The sequence below is a fragment of the Chiloscyllium plagiosum genome, chromosome 12, assembly GCF_004010195.1.
Source record: "Chiloscyllium plagiosum isolate BGI_BamShark_2017 chromosome 12, ASM401019v2, whole genome shotgun sequence".
Taxonomy (NCBI): domain Eukaryota; kingdom Metazoa; phylum Chordata; class Chondrichthyes; order Orectolobiformes; family Hemiscylliidae; genus Chiloscyllium; species Chiloscyllium plagiosum.
The window spans coordinates 61972716-61990333 of NC_057721.1; the positions used below are offsets into that span (position 1 = coordinate 61972716).

The following is a 17618-nucleotide window of genomic DNA, read 5'->3' on the forward strand; positions in this document are numbered from 1 at the left end:
CCACCACACTCTATCTTCTTTAAGCTAGCCAATTTTTGATCCAAACCACTAAATCACCCTCAATCCCGTACCTCCGTATTTTGTGCAGGAGTATTCCATGGGGAACCTTATCAAATGCCTTACTGAAATCTGAAATCAAAACAAAAATGCTGGAAAACCTCAGCAGGTTAAAAAGCATTTTTGACAAGAACAGACATTCTGAAGAAAAATCACCCAAGCTGAAGTGATTATTTTCTCTCTTCAAATGCAGTCTAACCTGTTGACTTCTCCCAGCATATTCTGCTGATTGTTTGTAATTTTTCCTTAATAGCATCAGTGGGGCACAGAATGAGTTTCTTGCCAGGCATTCTAGTGGGGGTGAGCCAGGAGCCGAAGAAGGTGAACAATAGATCAGTTTAAATTGTTTTCTTCACGCCCTGTGAGCTAGGAAAAGTAGAATTTCTCCTCCAGGCTCAGTAGAAAGCATAGTCCATTCCTGTCATACTCTTTTTGTCCCTAATCCAAAGGCAGTAAAGTTGATGATGGTACGTGAATTGCAACAGCAGCAGAGATCAGTTAGCTGAGCACACACAGAGAATGGAACCTTAAACTTTCAGCCAATTTCACAATCCATAATCATTATTTAGGGAAATTAAAACAATCTTTTTAATGAAGTTGAATGTATATTCTCTTTCAAAATTACATATAGTTTCACATCTAGGATGGATCAGTGCAATACTGGGCATAATTACAATTAGCAATTCTGAAGAAAGGTCACTGGACTTGAAATGTTAACTTTGATTTCTCTTCACAGATGCTGCCAGACATGCTGAGGCTTTCCAGCAACTTCTGTTTTTGTTTATAATTTCTATCAGGCTTTGAAAAATATAAAATAGATATGAGCTGAAGAAGGTTTGAATTAAAGGTTAGAATAGCAAATACAGGATATTTCATCATAATGGATATTATAAAAATAAATCTATTAAGCTTATTCTATTTTTCTCATTAGATTATTTCAACCAATTGATATATGGGACTGTTACAATTTAGGGCTTATAACATGCTAAAGCAATCACAGAGTAATGTGTAAGACATTAAAATCTCAGCTTGTGTAACAATTTCTACAATTCATAGAAATAGCTCATTATATTCAGTTCAGCTAACACTATACATATTTTAAATCATTGATGTAAACAACTTGTTTCCAAATATGTTTCATAGCATGGGAGTTGATCTAATAAACGGCCAATGTTTGCAATCATAAGAAGATTAAATAGTTTTCCTGATATACTCATTTACCAGTCAATTTAACACATTCATTAACATTTGTTAAAATTATAATCTATAAAAATATGTCTTCAAATTTAAAATATCTCAATTTTACAGTAGGCTCAAAATCTTCTTGGAGCTATGACTTACTGTATAATATAAAGAGCTCTTTAGCTAATTTGTTGGCAAAACTTTCGTCCATACCTTTGACACCTCCATTATTTCAATCTTGTCAAGGCTGACCTCCCACCCTCCATAAATGTTAGCATAGTCAACTGCTCATATCTGATGCAGCAGCAAATCCCATTCACTGTTCTCACCAAGCCCATTGGTTCCCAGTCTCCAGCATGTCAAATTCAAACTTCATATCCTAATGTTTAAATATCTGCACGCCCTCACCCTTTCCTGTGACTGTAATTTTCATCAAATCTATCACTCTCTGAGAATTCCATGTTCATGCAATTTTGGCTGCTTGTGTATCTATTATTTCCTTTGCTCCTGCACTAATAGTTTTGCCTGGAGAGTTTTAGACCCTAAGTTCAGGAATTAATGCAATAAATCACTTCTCTCCTTCCCCTCTAAATCTGATGTATTTGAGCAAAGTTTAGTGATGCCACCTAATGCCACCTTTGACTCAACATCAGCCTCTGGTTATGTCTCTGTGATAAACCTTTGGCTCAACAATGTGTCTCAACCACATCTCAGATGAACATCTCTGATACAGCAGTAAATTTCTATTCCCAGAAGAATCATTATATTCTACTTTTGAGCAAGGTTACTTGAACAATAAATGTTCTGTGCCCTGAACGTGCATCACCATTAATAAAGCCTCTAAATAGGTTCAGTAACTTTCTCTTGAAGTGAAAGAATATAATTTATCAAGGCCTCTTACAAATCAAAATAAATTGTCTTCCAGCTAACACATAAAGTTGGTTTGATGATCTCCACAGTGATCAATAACTCCAAAAATAGGTTTTAAGTCCTAGTTAATAGCAGAAAGACTAACATTTCAAAATGTCATATTTGCTAAAACAAATAACTAAAAAAATTAGTATTAACTAGACACTATCCTTGTAGGCAACTTGAAGTGTTTTATATCATAGAATAGAATATTTTTCCTTTCTTAGCCCAACGAATAAAAGATGTACTTTTAACTTATTTGTGTCCATTCAGTTTTCCCAGAGACAATAAAAAATATTTTTTTAGCTTCCAAGATTTTAGTCCTGTTCTTTCTTTACCAAACCTGGTAACTTGCAATCTTAAAATTTTATTTTGCATGAGATTTTCTGTTCTCGGATATATCCAGCCAGCTCAAAATAGGCAACTCTCAGCCTCATTTTAACTCCCTGCAAATTTGTTCCTTTCATTCTAAATCTCCCTCCATAAGGCTCTTTTTGGTCTCTAGCAGCTCTCTCTCCTCTGATTCAAAAACAAAACAAACTGTCTGTGTTATTTGGTAGTATTCCAGCAAATATTGCAACCTGATCTTAAAATGGTTTCCACTACATCCATGGTAATACGAATCACCTGCATCCCAGATCACAGTAGTTAGCCAACCTTGAGAGCCAAATAATCTTTCATCTTGGAACTAAATTGACACTTTAAAGTGCAACTGTTCACAATTAGAAGTTCTCGACAGTTTTCTGGGATCTTGGAAAGTCAACTTCCACTGGTAACAGATAGCTTTCTGTCATTATTTCTAAGCCTAAATGCATTGCACCTTCACCCAGTAAAACAATCTAAGCCTTTGATTGATTTCTAACAATCAAAACACCTAGGTATACTGTCAGGTAGACTTCAGAAGAGAAGATATGATACCCTTAGTTCCAAAATCATAACAATCTCATAAACTGTTATAAACAAACTTTCAAATAACCATGTTACAATGTTTGGCAGATTGATATTGTTCAGAAGGTGACTGGCAAGCAGCTTGTCATAATGCACTTATATCAAAATGGTGGATCCCCAGGTTTGGAGTTTAATCATTATGCAAGTGTGTTGCATGGGGCCACCTAGACTATGGTTGAAGCTCTCATAACAATAAGTAAAATCATGAAAACTTTGTAATATATGGAATTTCAGTTAATTTCTGAAACATAAGTTCTAAGACAACATCATCTTCCAAATGAATAAATGTGCAGAGTATTAGAAATGTTGAAGTGTCAGCTCTCAGTTTCCAATGTGTTTACATTTCCCATTTTGCTGAGTAATGACTTTCAGTGAATGCCTTCCCTAGATAAATCCCCTGGAGTACCAAGATGGCTTTGCTCCCACATCCATCTATCATAGTTCACAATGTCTTCTGTCTGCTGACCACATAAAATTGCTGTCTGCTTTAGGGAAGTCTGTAACCTGATCTCAAAAATGACTTCCCCTGCACTCTTTCCCATGGTCTCATGAAAGCGAATGGCCTTGCATCTAGGCAACACAATTATTCTTGACCACAACTCTCTTTCAACTTCAAGCTAACTGGACCATTTATAGTACAATTGTTTACACCTTAATAATTTCAGCACTTTTTAGAGACTTTGGGACTTTCGTCATTGTTAATACATAGACTGCTGTCATTCTCTCCAAATATAAATACCTTGCACCTCTTTCCCAGTGAAATAATCTAGGCTTTTCAGGAATCAAACCAGCCAAACTTGCTGTCACACAGACTGAAGAAGAGGTTACATTTCCTCCTTCCTTTCACCTTTAATTTCAGCTGATGGTCATGAAACACAGCAATTTTGTAAACCTCTAAACTCTAACAATACCTTTTTTGTCTTATCTCAGTCCTGATATTTCTTGTTGCTCTAGCATTTTGGTGAAATGATTTGGAAGTTAACTATCCTTAGTGGGAACAATGCTTTATTACTTTTTTTCTGCAAGGCTGGAGCTCTATTTTAAAATGTGTTCTTTATTCCCATGTCAGCGAAATTAGTTTCTCAGTGTCTAGAATATCACACCTTTTAAACATTTTACACCCTCGGGTCAGATCATCCTTAATCTTTTATAATCAGGGGGCTACCAAGCAAGACCTTGAACTGCCTCACAATGCAACTACCTAAGCTCTGGTATCGTTCTGGTCAATGGGCTGTGGTCATCCTTCAGAAGAATATATCCTTCTGAGATGCACTCTATCAAAAGCTGAAAGCAGTTGTCCGGGTGGGGCCTATCAATGGTCTGTACAATGATTTTTGTGTGTTAACTGGGATGAGAAGGGAGAATATGGGGAACGATTTTAATGACTTCTGAGGGTGCGAAAATAATGATGCGCTATTATTCAAATTTGCATTGGAACATGCCATTGGAAAGCAAATGATGAAACATGCGCGTTCCATTACACCAGAGAGGGCCAGATTATGTGGGTGAGGAACAAGTGCAAGTGTGGCTGAAGACGGTTAGATTTCTCCCAGACAGAGGGGCTGAGTTTGGAACTAAATTAACATTTGAAAAGTAAAGGAACACTTTGATCCTTTATTTCAAAATTTGAGGGTCAGAATAGAGATTGGGTAGGTCGCGGCTTAGCACCTAGTGTACAAATTGTTTTGTTCAGCGGGTCAACTGATCAGATTGGGAACCAACTTGTTTTTTAACGCGTAAAAATAATGAAGCCACAAGAACCGCGAAGGGGAAAATAATCTGTATGTACTTCTGTAACTTCATTGTACGATTATAGGACATAACCTCGTAGGGTTCTTCTTGTAAAATATCAAGACACCGTTTGAGCGTGTAAAACGGCAGTGTGTTTAATGGTAAGTGAGCTGTACATCTAATGCAAAACATGCCATACTTGACCGAAATTTACACCATCACAGAAATTTAGCGAAAGCTCACAATTAGGTCTAGTGAAGTGAACAGTGTGTTCCATCACCCCTTGGCCCTCAACGAGTTTATTCATATAATTTATAACCAACCCGAGTAAATCTCAGTTCATGTTTCTGGGACGCATGCTTTAATTGGTTAATCTTAAAGGCTATTTTCATGTCCTTTTCCTCAAAGATTGAGGGTGAGATAAATGCAGACAATACCTGCCAGCGCGAGAAGGGCGGGGTAGGAAATTGATAACATAGGGATTGACAAAGTTAGAGACGGGGACTTCTTTAAAGGACAAAGCTGAATTGACGTTTTCCTTTCGAAAAAAAAAGGCCACATTCTCAAATTGGGGCGGTTCCAATTAACTTCCTCCTCACAGCGATCCGCTCCCCAACAAAAAGGGCAACTTGCATTTATATGGCGCCGTTCAACTAGTAAACTGTCCAAAGCGCTTTGCAGAACATTACCAAATAAAATTCGACCAATTGATATCAGAAAATATGAGGGCAGATGACCAAAGCGGGTCTTAAATGAGAGTAGAAAGATAGGCGGAGGTGAACCAAGTTTTGAGGGAAATCCAGAGAAAGTTGCTATCTTTCGAGATTTTCTATTTTTCTTCTTTATGTCTCCTTTTCTTTTTCACACTGTCAACAATAACAAAAAAAAAGCTTTTATGAGACACCATAAGTTGACTTCTAACCATTGAACCATGTATAAGATAAGCCATCTGCTTCTCCACATTAACCTTTTTCCTTTTTGTCTGCTGCACTCTGCCAAACCAGGTGAAGGCTTCAGCCTTTCTCCTGGTGTTGTGATTTATTCTCTTAAGTGTGCTACAGTCACCTATCCTTGTCGGTTATCAAGCATTCAGCTACTCTAATCCCATGTACCAGTGTTTGGCCGAAACCCTTGCACATTGTGGCCTTTCAAGTATTCACCCAAATACTTCTTAACTGTTGTGATGGTTTGCACCTTCACCGCACTGTTGAGCAGTAAGCTTCAGGTACTCACCAGCCTTTGGTTTAAAAAGAAAGCCTTCCTGAAATCGGATAAAAGCAAATTACTGCGGATGCTGGAATCTGAAACCAACAGAGAAAACGCTGGAAAATCTCAGTAGGTCTGGCAGCATCTGTAAGGAGAGAAAAGAGCTGACGTTTCGAGTCTAACTGACCCTTGGTCAAAGCTTTGACCAAGGGTCAATTAGACTCGAAACGTCAGTTCTTTTCTCTCCTTACAGATGCTGCCAGACCTGCTGAGATTTTCCAGCATTTTCTCTGTTGGCTTCCTGAAATCGTCTGTAAACCTTAATGCTGTGCCCCTTGGTTATGGACTCCTTGACCAAGGAGAAAGATCTAAACCCATCTAATCCTATCTCTGTTTTCAATATTTCTTCCAACCAATCATCTCAACCCGCTCTCCCCAAGCCTTTCTCTGCTGTAGGGGAAACAGCCCCACCCTATCTTCATACCCAAACATTCAAAGATCCTTAGACAGCAGCTTCCAAACCTACGACCACATCTAACTAGAAGGACAGAGGCAGCAAATACCTGGATATAGCACCATCGGCAAATTCTCCTCCAAGTCACTCACCATCCTGACTTGAAATATATCCCTGTTCCTTCACCGTCGCTGCGTCAAAATCCTGGAATTCCCTCTGTATGGGATTGTGGGTCAACCCACAGCAGGTGGACTGCAGTGGTTCACAAAGGCAACTCACCTCCACCTTCTCAAGGGCATCTGGGGACAATAAATGCTGACCGAGTCAGCGAAACACACTTCCCACCAGGGGTTAAAAAAAACGCTGCAGCCCAGGCAACCACCCAATGAAATAAAATGTTAAAATCTGCCAATGCTCGGGATCTGAAACAAACAAAGACTGACATTGTTGGAGGAACTGAGCAGATCTGGCAGCATCTGTGGAGAGGACACGGAGTTAAAGTGATCCTTCTTGATGAATCTCCTCTCCAGGTCGATCACACCCTTCCGATAGTGTGGCGACCAGAACTGCACACAACACTCCAGCCGTGGCCTAACAGCAGTGCCTCAACTTTAAGGACAAGTTTCCAATATACTTTCTTAACCACCTTATCCTCCTGCTCTACTGCCTTATACCAAGTTTCCTCTGATGTTATAGAATCATAGAGTCATACAGCATGGAAACAGACCCTTCGGTCCAATCTGTCCATGGCGAACATAATCCCAAACAGGTCCCACTGTCTACACTTGGCCCATATCCCTCTAAACATTACTTATTCATGTACTTATCCAAATGTCTTTTCAACTGTGCCCGCATCAATTTCTCTGGCAACTCATTCCACACAAGAATCACTCTCTGTGTTAAAAAAGTTGTCCTTCATTTCCTTTTTAAATCTTTCTCCTCTCGCCTTAAAAATATGCACGCTAGTCTTGAAGTTCCCTACCCTATGGAAAAGTTACCTGCTATTCACCTTTTTATACCGCTCATGATTTTAAAACAGAACCCTCAACCTCCTATGCTCCAGTGAAAAAGTTCTAGCCCACCCAGCCTCCCCGTAGAACTTCTGCACTTCCCAGGTTCTATTGTTCACCTTACTCCACTGTCTCACAAAAAAAGCTGGTTTATACGCTGACCCAAAACGATTTTACACTTGCTGTTTGGACGCACATTTGACTTCTTTCAAATTTCTTAATAAAAGCATGAATAGTGTCGTTGGAAGTCATGGAGTCATTACAGTCACAGATAGATGCCACTCGACCTATCGAGTCCATGCTGGACGTGTGTACCATACATTTCAAAGAGGTTCTGAAGATTTGACTCCTTACCTGGGACAAGCCCAAATGGACGGATGCAGTTTCCGAAATGTACATGATTTTACCATCGGACGCGACTACAAAAACAAATCCGTCCAAAGTCTGAAAACGGAACAGAAAAAAATGAAGGAAAACATCCGTAAGTCGGTCTATTTTACGATAGTGGTAATTACTTCCGTTACTGCAACGGTACACAATTCCCTGAACTTTATGTTCACCAGATTAACCAGACGTTGCCGTAATCCAAAGCATTTCATTGCAGCAAAAAGGGATTTAAAACGAGAGAGAGGAAGGAACGCTGTATTGAATGGAGTTTGGGGGAGGGCGGGGGGCTGAGAGCAAGGGATGGTGAAAACGATCTCTCCCTTACTCTGCTAGACTTCTAATCGCAACATTCTCTATCTAGAATCGGTATGCGTCTGTGTTAAGTTCCATTACCTGAAGTAAGTGGGATCCCAATTCTCTGGCCATATTGTCCAAAGGACTTAGGCGACTGGACTGTCCCCAGGCGTCTCCCAGACCTGAATAAGAAACACCAAGTACATGAGCAGATCCCAAAACCATGTCAGTTATTAACTGCTGATACGAACGATCGACTGCATTAACCTGACAAGACTGTTTAAAGTTTCAACAAGACGACGGCTGATCTCTGACAGTAACCAGTAAATTCCTCTCCGTCTTGAATGTAACAACGCTTCAAATTGTTTCTCCACCGGTTTATATTGTTTGCTGACCCCCCCGCAGAACATTGGGTTTCGTTCTCTCCACAGTTTCTTTTCATTCCCTAACAACTGTCACTTTGCGGCTGTCTCTGAGCCTGCGATACTGTGGTGAGGTTTGAGTGATATGTTTGTTGGTGCGGTCGCCGTGTGCACTATGTGTTCTATCGGTCATTAGCATTTATTGTTGGCAATGACTCAAGGGTAGCACTCACCTTTCAGAAGCTTGAGAATTCAAGTCTCTCTCCAGACACTTGGGCCAGAATATAACTTAAATCGACATTTCTATGCAGTTTTAGGAGGGAGTGTGCTGCATTGTCTGAGGCAAAAATACATATTTGGTGTGGTCGGTAAGCTTCCTGTCCCCGTATTCCGAATGATAGCACAGCAATTATTCCGTGGTGCTTGTGATTTCATCCCTCAATCACTTTCACAGCAGGCAAATTATCTGATCGTTACCACACCGTTGCTTGAGAAAGCGTGCGGTGCAAACTCGCTGACTAGTTTCTTTCATTTACAACAAGTAAACTTATTTTAAAAAGAATCAATTCATTTTGTGATATTCAGAGGTCGTGAAAGGCGCTACGCAAGGGCAAGTTTTTGTGAGTGCCGTATATATTTGATGGTGTGGAGGAGCCGGTGTTGGACTGGGGTGGACAAAGTTAAAAATCACGCAACACCAGGTTATAGTCCAACGGGTGGATTTGGAAGCACTCGCTTTCGGAGCGTCGCTCCTTCATCAGGTCATCTTCTTCTTCAGGAGCAGCGCTCTGAAAGCGAGTGCTTCCAAATCAACCTGTTGGACTATAACCTGGTGTTGTGTAATTCTGTATCTGTTTGAGTTAGTGCCCTGCCTTACGTGTTGCTGTGCACGCATGCATTTAAGCTTTTAGTACATATGTTGTATTTGTGTGAATATGGATAGAAGCGATGTAACAAGCTGAATATGTTATCTGCAGATATACACCATTCCGATGTAGTTGTGACGATGAGACGTGCTAATGTATATTTACATGATTTTATCACTACCCATGGAAGATAATTATATGCGTATGGGATGCACACGTTTTTATGTGGGCCAAGAATTATAGTCACATCTGACACCAAATTCACTCTGATTTGTGAATAAAAATAGATGACAGTTGACTGACGCGGAGCAGCGATAGAATGGCCCGTTTCACTTCCTTACACGCCCCTTTGCCCTTTGATACATTTCCACCAGAAATCCTATCAGACTGATTACAACATGTAATTCCGATCTCCAGGTTGGTCATTCCCCTGAGCTGCGTGGTAGCAGAGAAAAAGAAATCACATCTAAATCACCACCTCTCCTCCAAATAAGCTCCTAACTGATTAGCTTAGATTCCGAATCTAACTGATTTATTAGAGATGAATTCTATCAAAAACTGGCTTATTCATACACGTGTGACTGCGACTACAGTAATGTATGGGAACACTGTGTGCTTCAGAGCAACTGAATAAGGGAAATTCTGAGGTGAAATCTTTCTCCAACACAGAGCGTCCGTCGTCTCTTAACCTCCGATACCAACTCCCTACCTCACACCCTTGCAATTTAGAAATATTAGCAGAGCTTCCTTTAATAATTTGAGCAGTCTTCTTTACTCTGAAAACATCTAGGTCCACACACAGTCCTCCAAGTGCTTATTTTTTCTTTGTCAGAAGTCACTCGACACTAGGTTATAGTCCAACGGGTTTATTTGAAATGTCAAGCTTTCTGACTGATTTCAAGTAAACCTGGTGTCGTGTGACTTCTGACTTTTTCCATCCCAGACCAACACCGGCACCTCGACATCATATTCAAAAACCAAACCGTGTTGCTGGAAAAGTTCAGCATGTCTGGCAGCATCTGTGAAGAGAGATCAAAGTTGACGCTTCGGTTCTGGTGATCTTTCCTCAGAAGATCAGATTTGTCCTTTGCACTTGCTGTTCGGCGAAATGCTGAGGTGCTACCTGCTACAGCCTGCAGACGGAAGCCCGATGAAGACCAGTGTCAATTCTCCGCGTGTTTCCGGGAGGTTTCTGATAGGTTGAGAGAAGTTGTAAAGTGCAGGAAGATAATAGTCGGTATGTACTTGAAGGAGTTTTATATATATGTAGGTTCGTGGGTGCTATAGTGATGTATGTTTACAGATGGGATGGACAATCTCATCCATGTTTTTATGGAGTATATCCGTTTGGTTGCCCATTGACGGCGCGGAATGTTTAATGGGCGTCTTCTGTTTAGCCTGGTGCTGTTTATCTGTATTTGTATGCAGTCTATGGTTTGTGCATCTTGCCGGTCACATTTACACTCACGATTGTGTGTGTGTGTGTGCGCGCGCGCGCGTGTATGTGTGTGTGTGTGTCTCTGTATGTGTGTGTATGTGTGTGTCTGTACGTGTGTGTATATGTATGTGTGTGTGTGTATGTTGTATGTGTATGTGTGTGTGTTTATGTGTGTGTGGGTGTGTGTGTGTGTATACTCTAGGTTTACACATATTTCCCATCTCCAGTTCGATAGCGTCGGTCTTTATTAGTAAACCCACAGCCAGGGAGCAGGCAACCCTCTTCACATAGTCATGATTCGGAGATGCCGGTGTTGGACTGGGGTGTACAAAGTTAAAAATCACACAACACCAGGTTATAGTCCAACAGGTTTAATTGGATGCACACTAGCTTTCGGAGCGACGCTCCTTCAAACACATACACACAATCACCTGATGAAGGAGCGTCGCTCCGAAAGCTAGTGTGCATCCAATTAAACCTATTTGGACTATAACCTGGTGTTGTGTGATTTTTAACTCTTCACATAGGGCATTGAGTTTGATGACTGAAATGACTGCTCGATAGCCTTACTGCTTTACAAAAGATGCAGTGGCTCGCTCTATAGAACATAGAAGAATACAGCGCAGTACAGGCCCTTGGGCCCTCGATGTTGCGCCGATCCAAGCCCACCTAAACTACACTAACCCACTATCCTCCATATACCTAACTGCAATCTCCTCCCTTGCTCTACGTCAAGTTAATGGGTATTTATTTACAAAGTTGATGTTTCTTCTTATCGTTACTGTGAGATCAGAAGAATTCGCACCATCCAGACAGGTTAACTGTTCCCCCCCCCCCCCACCCCCCGTAAAGCTCCTGCCAGACCTGCTGAGGAATGCCAGTATTTGCAGGTGTTCTTCCAGAACTTCAGTCTCTTGTTGCCACGAGATGTGTGTGTTTATTGGTGTTTTTCTAACTGTTTGGCTTATGGGGATTCAGTTACATCCTGCTCATAATGCTTCTTCAGGATTGATGGGATTTCTTAGCAATAATAAAAGGAATATCTTTAGAAAGACCGTACGCTGTGATGCTCTATCTGAATCTTAAATGGATTGGGATTCAAGATTTTACTTTGCAACAAAAACTAAGATTATCCAAAGCAGGCTTTCCCTCTGTCAGTCCTTCCTCTATCCAAGTTTAAAATAGACACAGCTTTGAATTAAATGTAAAAATACAAGCCGAGAAAATTTAATGACGGATAGGCGTCGGGTGCAGGGAGCATTTGAAGTCTGTCAATAGACAAGATTTGTGATAGATGAAAATGTCAGCGATTTTCCTGTTATTGCTGCTTCTTCAAAATGAGTCCAGCACTTATTACAAACTGGAAGGTGAGTAATTAATTTTGGGACATTCTCTTCATAACGCTGTATGGATTATTGCTCCAATATAACCTCTGGGTCTTTCCATTACAGGCGTCTAGATTAGCTGCATTTGGTGGTCCAATAATTTGAAACACTTCTCTGAAAACTTCTCTGGCTAATAAGATTTTAGAATCGATCAGGATGCGAGTAGACTTTTAATAATTGACAGCTGCTTTGCGTGACACTTACAGCAATGTGGATTTTTCCACTGTTACAGGGACAGAGGTGCTGTATTCTATACTGGGAAGTGGATCCTCGGCTTCAAGCCGCACTGCAACACCAGAATTGACTGTGGTTCATTGCCAACTCTCCTGTGCAAACGTGGGGCCTCCTCTTGCATTATTGCGCATCGCTAGCATTCAGTATGTTCCCATCAGAATGTTAAAACAAAATACAAACAAAGCCGAGAATAGAGAATTGAGCCTCTGTATCATTACATACCTTCAAAGAATTACAAAACAACCACCTAATCTTACTTTACAGCTGATGATTATAAACCAGTGTTGATTTTTGCATTTTGTAAGATCTGCTTCCCCCTGCCCTCACCAGATGAACATTCACCATCCACCCTCACCAAGACCAATCAATTCTTTCTGAGGTGCAGTGTCCAGAATTGGATGCAGTTTTTTTGGCTTCATGTGGGCTTCATTGGGTGAGCAATTGTTGCCCATCTTTAGTTGCAGTTGAAATGATTAGATTCCCTACAGTATGGAAACAGGCCCTTTGGCCCAACAAGTCCACACTGACCCTCCAAACAGTAACCCAGCCAGACCCATTCCCCTACCCTGTATTTACTCCTGAATAATGCGCCTATCACTACAGGCAATTTAGCATGGCCAATTCACCTGACCTGCACATCTTTGGATTGAGGGCAGAAACTGGAGTACCCAGACAAAACCCACACAGACATGGGGAGAATGTGCAAACTCCACACAGAGAGTCGCCCGAGGTGGGAATTGAACCCAGGTCCCTGGTGCTGCAATGCAGCAGTGCTAACCACTGAGTCACCATGCCACCATGGTGCTGGTGAGCTGCTTTCTTGAACTGCTGCAGTCCATTTGGTGTAGATAGAGCCACATGGAGGAAGTTCCAGGATTTTGACCTAGGCACAGTGAAAGAACAATAATATATTGTTCCCAGGATGGGAGTGGCTTAGGTGAGAACTTGCAGGTGGTAGTGTTCCCATTTACTTGTGCCCTTGTCGTTTTAGATGGTAGTGGTCATGGAACAAATACAGAGAATGCTACAGAAACTCAGCAGGTCTGTCAGCATCTGCGGAAAGAGAAACAGATAACATTTCAAGTCTGATATGACTCTTCTTCAGAAGTGTTGCAGTTATGGATTTGGAAGGTGCTGTCAAAGAAACCTGGTGAGTTTCTGCAGTGCATCTTGTAGATGGTGTTCACTGTTGCTATCATGCATGAATGAAGGAGGGAATGAATGTGTTGTGTGTGGATGAAAGAGGAAATGAATGTTTGAGGTGTGTTGCCAATCAAGGTGCTTTGTCCTGGATGATATGAAGCCTCTTGAGTGTTGTTGGAGTTGCACTCATTTAGGTAGGTGGGACTATTCCAGCACACTCCTGACATGTACCGTGAAGGTTGTGAATAGACTTTGGGAAGTCAAGCGTTGAGTTAGTTGCTGCATGATTCCAAGCTTATTACTAGCTTTTGCTAGACTTGCTGAGTTTCTCAAGAATAATTTGTTTTAATTTCATATTTCCAGCATCCATGCTACTTTACTTTTATATGTATTTTAGTGGTCTAACAAGGCCCAGATGCCAAATTGTCATTACATTGCTCCATTTATATTGTGCCATAGTTAACAGTCCAAGAAGGCTGATAATTTTGAGTGGCAGACAGAAACAGTAACTCCTCAATTATCCTGTGATAGAAAAATTACTAACAAATAATTACCAGTGAATAAAATTTGTATTGTTATATATTTTTATTAATAGATCTTAATACCTACATTTAAAAAATAATTTATGTGCAAATCAACCAGACTCTGAGAATGAAAGAGAAAAGTTGCTTCCCATTATTTCTTGTCAGTCATGATTATCCTTGCATAGAGAATGCACAGATATGGTAATGATTGGGATACTGTACGTTTTAAATAAGGTGAAGATTGTGCAACACTATATTGTCTTCGAGTGAGAGGTCAAGCTTAGGAAAATCCAATCAAATTAAGCATTACCCACATTCATAGCATAACTTTTAACTTAAGAGAGGGTTACAGTAAGGGTTCTGGGAACCATGTTTTGAGAACTCCAAGTATCCTGAGGGGAGTTGAAGTAAGGTATGAAGTACCCCTGAATGGGTTTAGAATGATGTGTAAGGGCTATAGTTGGCTAGGGATTTCTGTGTGAGTTTTGTCAGTTTTCAGGGCTAGTTCGCCAGTAACTTTGTCAGCATGAAAACTTGAGGTGTTTTGATTTGAGAAATGAAGAGGTTGCCTGTCCAAAGATTAGGTTCTGGATTCAGTTTGAAGTCCATCTTGTATTTCAGTTAAGTATAATTTTTGTGTCTTTCGTTTGTTTCTTAATTAGTTTTTAGTTGTTAGATGAAACTTGATTAAACATTTAAAGAGTATATATAATTAGTTAACCCAGTCATCTTGCTGCTGGAACTGTTAAGTTTCTTGCAAAATTTCTGTTTCTTGCCTTGGCTGATGTTATATCTCAGTTGAACCTGGAATATTTAAACTATAGAATTTGAAGAGGTTACTTTGAAATTTGGTAATTCAGTATACTCAAACAAATTGAACAACTCTAAAATTATCCAAAATTAATTTAAAACTTACAATAGATCAAAAGTTCTCACAGTTTACAAGTATTTTTATGTATTTTTTGGGTGCAACATCGGTGGTTGCATATTTTTCTACACTGAATCCAGCTATTGCAGTTTTAGTCATTCGATTAATCTATCGAAGTTCATTGCAACTTTCTGCTCCTGCCCACTTTATTTACTGTGCCACCTAATTCAATGTCATCAACTAAGTTAGATTTTTGGCTCACTATTCTTTCATTCAAGTAAGTTGTAATTGCTGTGAAAAGCCACAACTCCAGAAACATCCTATAATTTTGAAAAATACACATTATGCTTATTCACTGTTATCTAGCTCCAAATGAATTCCCCAGTTTAGCCAATTAATTGTCTCCAAATCCGACGGTACACATCGAAATGTAAGTTTATGACATAGTAGGAAATCATTGGATCCACTGTGTCAGACAAGAAATGCTATCCAGTCTAATCCCACCCTGCACCTCTTGTCCACATCTTAGTGGACTATTACACCTCAAGTGTATATCAAACATTTTTTTTAATCCAATGAGACTTTCTGTCTCTACTATAATTTCTGACCTCTACCACTGTCTGGGTAATAAAAACATTTACACCTCAATTCATATCCTGTCCTTTCACCAATTATTTGAATTCATTTCCTGAGTATTAATTTCTCTGCTAACTAAAATTAGTCCTTCCTATCTAGGCCCCTCATAAATATATCAGCCATTTTAAATCTCCCCTCAGCTTTCTCTGTTTTAAAGAAATCAAACACAGCCTACCCAAACTTTCCATCTGAACAAAAGCCATATTTCTGACAACATACTCACAAATTTCCATTGTACCATCTCTTCTGTGATCAGACCCCTTCCCTGATGCAGTGAACTGAACTGTACAAAGTATTCTAACTGTGTCGACACATGAATACACGGGATATATAGAACAGAAACAGTCCATTTTGAAGCAATAGATCCATGCTAGATTTGTGCTCCCATGTTACCTCATTTAAATCTATCTAACTATATCATTGAAATGGCCCATGAAACCCTCAGTTGTAGGTACCCCAGCAATATCTGCACAATGCTACTTAGAGATGAGAAATAAATTAGACTTTTAAAAAAATCTACTTGTCAATTCCCTTTTCTTTCATTTACTTGTTTGCCTATCTCCTAAATACATTGATACTGTTTGCAACATCCACTCTTGATTGTAGTGATCTCTACATATTCATCATTCTTTGTATAAAAACGTTTCTCCTCAATTTGCAATTGGCTTTTTTGTGAACTATTTTATTTTGGTTTTATCCAAACATTTCAGTGCCTTTCCTAATTTAAAACTCTCTATTAGGTCACCCATTTTTGAGAAAATTTACTTTAAAGAAAATTTTATTCCTTTCCTCATGCTTCTGTTACAATGACTTAAATTTATATAGTTAATTTAACAAAATATGTCAAGGTGCATGGCAGCAGCAGTATAAAACAAATTATGAAACAAAACTATGTACGGACCCATTAATTCAAATAAACTAAAAGCTTAGTCAGAAAGATAGCTTATAAAGAATGTCTTAAAGGAAGGAAGTAAAGCAGAGAGATGTAGCATGGGAGAGGTATAGGGAGGGAAAAAGCTGATACAAAAACTCTCTGAAGCTCTCTACTGACAGGAGCTTCTACAAATTGTTCAAATCGCTGCCAACACATCTTTTAAACTATTTTCTTTGAGTATAAACACCTTAATGGTAAGGCAGAAGGAGAGGAAAGGAAGAAAATCCTGCAGGTCCCATCACCTTGTGAGGTGTCCTGCTCCATATGTCCAAATATCTGCAGGTCGAGAGCAACCTGTTTAGTTTCATGATGCCATAGTTCAGACCCATAACCCTGAATTGACTGGATGGACAGCAGATGACAGAAGGTAATCTAAAGCAGGGGGCCACACCAACTGAAGGCATGGCCAACAAGAGTGCAGCAATCACAAATGGAAATACACAAGAGGCCAGAATTAGTGGAGAGCAAACATGTTAGAGGTTTGTTGGGTTGGAGGAAATAGAGATAGGCAAGGGGAAAGACTAGGCCTGGGATGGAACTGAAAATAAGGATAAGAATTTGAAAAATCAAGAAATTGCTTTCCCAGAAGCCAACGTAGGTCTTCAAACACAAGGCGATAGGTAAACACGACTTTCTGTGAGTCAAAACACAAGTACAATGACCTCACATTTATGGATAGTGGAATATGGGAGCCCAGTCAAGTGTGCACTGGAATAGCTGAGCTTGAGGTAATGAAAGTATCTCTAGCATCATCTTTGGAAATCATCCCTACACCCTCTCCAACTGCCTAGTGATGACCAAATATGTGCACAGTACTCTAAATATAGTTTAACTAAAGTATAACTTACCTACTTTTCAATTCTTTTGCTCTTGAAAGGCTCTTCTATTGCTTGGCTTGCTCATGTACGGCCTCATTAACCTTGATGTAGCATTTAGTGATTAGTGCCTTTATACTTCAAAATTCCTTTGTCCCACTAGACTCACAATTCACCATCTTCCTTCTCAAAATGCTATGCTACACATTTATCTGCACTGAGCTCCATTTGCGAA

General features: G+C 39.9%; 1 protein-coding gene across 1 annotated transcript in view; it reads right to left on the minus strand.

Annotated features, from left to right (window-relative positions):
* sim2 (SIM bHLH transcription factor 2) overlaps nt 1-17618 on the minus strand; it is a 93909-nt gene that overhangs the window by 47370 nt on the left and 28921 nt on the right. The window contains exons 2-3 of the mRNA XM_043701233.1: nt 8278-8360; nt 7852-7941 (exon numbers count right to left, since the gene is read on the minus strand). Coding sequence (XP_043557168.1) covers nt 7852-7941; nt 8278-8360 — 173 coding nt within the window. The remainder of the gene's footprint in view (nt 1-7851; nt 7942-8277; nt 8361-17618) is intronic.